Source organism: Pristiophorus japonicus, chromosome 9 (assembly GCF_044704955.1).
Source record: "Pristiophorus japonicus isolate sPriJap1 chromosome 9, sPriJap1.hap1, whole genome shotgun sequence".
NCBI lineage: Eukaryota > Metazoa > Chordata > Chondrichthyes > Pristiophoridae > Pristiophorus > Pristiophorus japonicus.
In genome coordinates, this window is record NC_091985.1 from 156,570,859 (window position 1) to 156,575,870 (window position 5,012).

The 5,012-nt window shown below is 50.3% G+C and overlaps 1 protein-coding gene across 2 annotated transcripts; it reads right to left on the reverse strand.

The window, feature by feature from the left end:
• Positions 1 to 203: 203 nt before the first annotated feature.
• On the reverse strand, positions 204 to 4,278 carry LOC139272727 (5-hydroxytryptamine receptor 1B-like). Of its 2 annotated transcripts, XM_070888830.1 has the most exons (2): positions 4,251 to 4,278; positions 204 to 1,201 (listed from the first exon to the last, which is right to left on the reverse strand). In XM_070888830.1, exons 1-2 carry the CDS (start codon positions 4,276 to 4,278, stop codon positions 204 to 206), a joined length of 1,026 nt encoding a protein of 341 aa, XP_070744931.1. The 2 variants fall into 2 exon arrangements, with proteins under 2 accessions (XP_070744931.1, XP_070744930.1); XM_070888829.1 differs by lacking the exon at positions 4,251 to 4,278 and having other exon boundaries at positions 204 to 1,328.
• Between the last annotated feature and the right edge of the window lie 734 nt (positions 4,279 to 5,012).

Sequence of the window (5,012 nt, forward strand, 5' to 3'; positions counted from 1 at the left end):
GCTGATGTGCATTGTGGAATAATATGTTGCAAACATCTGGCGTGGTTGCTCAGATACTGTGTGAAGAATTATCATACAACTGTAACTTTTGATACGGTTTAAAAAATACAGTATATATATAGAGAGAGAGAGAGGGCTAAAAGAAGGGGTGATGTTTCAGTGATCTTACTTGTACAATTCTGAGTCTAGCTCATGATGCACAGTCATCTAAACCGGACGAGTTTCTGGAAAGCTTGCTTGAAGTCCTCGTTGGACATGGTGTAGATGATGGGATTGATGAGGGAATTGAGATAGCCCAGCCAATTGAAGACGTCAAAGATGGCATGGTGGAACCAGCAGGCTTGCTTGCAGATGGGCATCACCAGGGTGATGATGAAGAAGGGCAGCCAGCACACGATGAAGGCCCCTAGGATTATCCCCAGAGTTCTGGTCGCCTTCCTCTCTCTGGCCGCCGAGATCCGCTTCCTCTCCAAAAGAGCGTCGGAAACTTTGATTTTGACGTGGTTCAAGTAGACGGGAGAGCCGGTGTCGCTGGACGCCTCGGTAGCCCGGGAGTTTACCGAAGACAGCGAGGAGGACCCCGGGGAGCCGGTCACCAGCTGGGCCGTGGTCAGCCGCTTGCCCGCCGCCTTTGGCGTCTGCTTCAGGATTCGGGACCTGGCCTCCACGTAAATCCTGCCGTACAGAGCGAGGAGCAGCAGGGTGGGGATGTAGAAGGCTCCGAAGGTGGAGTAGATGGTGTAGAAGATCTGGTCGGTGTTGACCATGCACTCCGTCAGCTCTCCCGCTTTGGCCTGCCTCCAGAAGAGAGGTGGGATGGAAATGCAGATGGAGATCACCCACACGGTGGCGATCATCCCGGCCGCTCTCTCGGGGGTCCTCTTGGTGGTGTACTCCACCGCGTCCGTGATGGCCCAGTACCTGTCCAGAGCGATCACGCACAAGTGCAGGATGGAGGCGGTGCAGCAGGTGATGTCCGAGGACAGCCAGATGTCACACACTACCTGCCCCAGATCCCAGGTCCCGCTGACCGTGTACACAATGCTTATGGGCATGACCAATATGGAGACCAGGAGATCAGTCACCGCCAGGGAGGCGATCAGGATATTGGCAGGAGTGTGCAGCTTCCTGGCCTGGTAGATGGTGGCGATCACAAAGCCGTTGGACAACAGAGTGGCCAGGGTGATGAGGCACAGGATGACCGAGACAGAGATGCCCAGGGCTGTAATGCCAACAGGGCTGTCGTGTTGGGTGCTGCAGTTACTGTCCTTCCAGTTAGGCTGCAAGACGGCACTGTTTGGTCCCAGGCAGTCGCTTGACTGGTTCATCGTTTCCCAGGTTGGGAAATCACTAAATCGATTAGAACAACAGACCGCGGCTCCCGGCGTGGAGATACGCGTGCATCACCTCCCAATATTCACTCGCCATTTACTCCGAGAGGTCCAGTTGGCAAAATGGCAGGGTGTCGCTTCCTGGCGCCGAGGGACAGAGAGACTGCATCCCATTGACGGAATCCAGTGCCCGTCTATGTTGGCAATGAGAGAATGGCCAGGGACTCCCAAACACTTGGCTCACGCCGGTACGCTGCAGAATAGCGGCACCGCCTGAACACAGCGCAGTTGCTTTAACGTGTAAACTTCGTCATGCTCAGACGCAACATTGCCCGGTCACTTTCACCTCGCTGGAGAACAGGCGCTCCGGCTGACCACCTTTCAACTGTTCAACAAGAGTTATTCACTCATCTCAGTCCAGACCCAGCGCCTCCTCCGGATACACATAGCTCCTCTGTGATCTTCATCTCAGAAACTGAGCAAATCCAGGCTCTGCCAAGTTCAGGTGTATTTCTGTGTGCCGCTCCGCGGGCCGGTTGTCCATCTCGACACGGCCGACACCTTCTTTGTCTCGGGGCGGTAGTGCTTTGCCCCTGAGCTGGTCCAGTTTCAGCCGCTGCGTTTGGGGTTAGAGTCGAGCGGTGCGGAGTGCACGGCTGGCAGGCAGTGTGTCCGTTCCGCGTTCTCCGCCTTCTTTTATATAACCCCCCTCCCACACCGAGCAGGCGAGCTGGAGCACTGTCTCTCCGCTTCTGGGGCTCCCCACACAGCCAGGCGCCTCTGGGTCACCGCGCCTACCTCCTCGGCCACATTCTCCGGGCAAATGACTATCCGATAGCTTGACGCACGCAGGCTGGACTGGCGGCTCTGATGGAGGGACCTTTCTGACAGTCGGCTGGGTAAATGATCCTTTTGTACCGTTGACTATCTACACTTTTCAGCTATGAGTAAGAACTGCCCAGCGGGGATACTTTACCACACACACACACACACACACACACCAAACGCAGCGCTGTTCCCGAGTCACCCTGTCCTGTGCAGCTTTACCTGGTGCTGAAACTAGACAGGGCGTCAATCTTGAATCCTATCAAAGGGAACATTAGTGGTGATATCAATGCAAAGAGCAGGCGCGCCTGTCTCCTGCATCATCTTTATAAATTGCCTGTTACTGAGGCAGTCCCGGCAGATCTGTGCAGCGAAGCAAAGTGGCAGTGAAGACCCAGTCGCTACAGTGCAAGGCTGGGTCTGGGGAAACATTTACTGTATAGGGAGGTGTCAGTGCAGAGTCACAAAGGGAGCAATGCCATCCGGTCGTTATAAAAACCAAACGTGAGAGCCATCACTGCAAAGCCTGGGGTCCCCGGGGTAAAGCCAGAATGTAATCACTGCCGAACGTGTTCAGTTCCCCCGCAGTAAGTTCCTTCATAGTTTTCTGATCCACGCCTGTATCTGCGCCTCTCCTTACTCTCACGTTTTGCCTTTTCTTCCCTCCCATTTTACATTTGATCTCCAGGAACTCGGCACATCGGCACACCGTACGGCCCTGCCTGTGGCCAGAACGGGTCTCTCAGTCACCCAGCATTGCCATTCGGGACCCTCACACTTCCCTCACTCTGCCTGCCTGCTCTCCCAAACGCTTTCACATCGGCTGGCGCAACCGAAATATTTCCCGGGCATTACGCAAGCCTCAGATTTTTGTTGCAAAGCTAGTCAGAAGCGACTCTCTGTCTCGCAACCAACTTATTCACACAGGCAACCCGTTGTATTATTAATGAGTAAATATTATTGCAAGAGTCTCGGTAATTCTAACTGCGCTGAAATACAAAGTTAAAGCAATGCTGATATCCACTATATAAAGTAAATTCCAGAAGTCCGTTTCAGGAACATGTTTCCTTGTCTCTGTTAAGGATTTTGCAACTTTGCTTTTTTGATTTACGCTTTCCCTGAAATGTATTTGGGTTCAGAACACGTCCTGATTCTGATTCCATATTGATTCAAATATGTTTATCGAATAAACGGTGTCACTAAATAATATGTTGGTCATAACATAACGGGCTGGAAGGAGTTACTGAGCCTGGCAGAGTCAGAAATAAAATCAGAAAATGCTGGAAATCTCAGCGGGTCGGGCGGTCTCTGTGGAGGGAAACAGAGTTAACGTTTCAGGTCGGTGACCCTTCGTCAGAACTGGAATAGTTGGCGAGGACTGGCAGGGTCAGACGTCGCTGTCCAGAGATCCGAGTGCTAACGTGCTCATGTAATTCTATCCCTTATCCTGCTGCCTGCTCAGCTCGGAAACTCCAGCAGCCCATTAATGTCTCCGACTATCACCACTTCAGTCAACTACTCCAAACCCAACATAGGTATTGTGAGGAAAATGGAATGCACTTCTGTCATCAATGCTTTCCAAAAGGGGCACTGGTGATGAGAATCTATCTTTGGCAAACATCCGATCTACAGATAACGGGACACAAACTTCAAGTCCCATTCTATACAGTTGCGTTCAGAATGAAGACCCCGGCAAGACACCCGACGCTCAGGGTCAGAAATTTACCCTCAATTTGCTCCAAGTCCTGCACTGCAGACAATACCGGCACTATGATCATATGATTCATAAGAACATAAGAAATAGGAGCAAGAGAAGGTCATACAGCCACTCGAGCCTGCTCCGTCATTCAATACGATCATGATCTGATCATGGACTCAGGTCGACTTCCCTGCCCGCTCCCCATAACCCCTTATCGGTTAAGAAACTGTCCATTTCTGTCTTAAATTTATTCAATGACCCAGCCTCCACAGCTCTCTGAGGCAGTGAATGCCATTGATTTACAACCCTCTGAGAGAAGAAATTCCGACTCATCTCAATTTTAAATGGGCGGCCCCTTATTCTAAGATTATGCCCCCTAGTTCTAGTCTCCCCCATCAGTGAAAACATCCTCTCTGCATCCATCTTGTCAATCTTCCTCATAATTTTATACGTTTCGATAAGATCACCTCTCATTCTTCTGAATTCCAATGAGTAGAGGCCCAACCTACTCAACCTTTCCTCATAAGTCAACCCCCTCATCTCCAGAATCAACCTAGTGAACCTTCTCTGAACTGCCTCCAAAGTAAGCATACCCTTTCTTAAATATGGAAACCAAAACGCTATGCTAGTATTCTTGGTGTGGCCTCACCAATACCCTGTATAACTGTAGCAAGACTTCCGTGCTTTTATACTCCATCCCCTTTCCAATAAAGGCCAAGATTCCACTGGCCTTCCTGATCACTTGCTGTGCCTGCATACTAACCTTTTGTGTTTCATGCACAAGTACCCCCAGGTCCTGCTGTACTGCAGCACTTTGCAATTTTTCTCCATTTAAATAATAACTTGCTCTTTGATTTTTTTCTACCAAAGTGCATAACCTCACACTTCCCAACATTATACTCCATCTGACAAATTTTTGCTCCACCTGTCTATGTCCTTTTGTAGGTTTTTTGTGTCCTCCTCACACATTGCTTTTCTTCCCATCTTTGTATCATCAGCAAACCTGGCTATGTTACACTCGGTCCCTTCATCCAAGTCGTTAATATAGATTGTAAATAGTTGGAGTCCCAGCACTGATCCCTGCGGTACCCCACTAGTTACTGATTGCCAACCCGAGAATGAACCATTTATCCCGACTCTCTGTTTTCTGTTAGTTA

Coding starts and splice junctions, on each gene's coding strand:
- LOC139272727 (XM_070888829.1), bottom strand. CDS start 1,328: ATGAACCAGTCAAGCGACTGCCTGGGACCAAACAGTGCCGTCTTGCAG.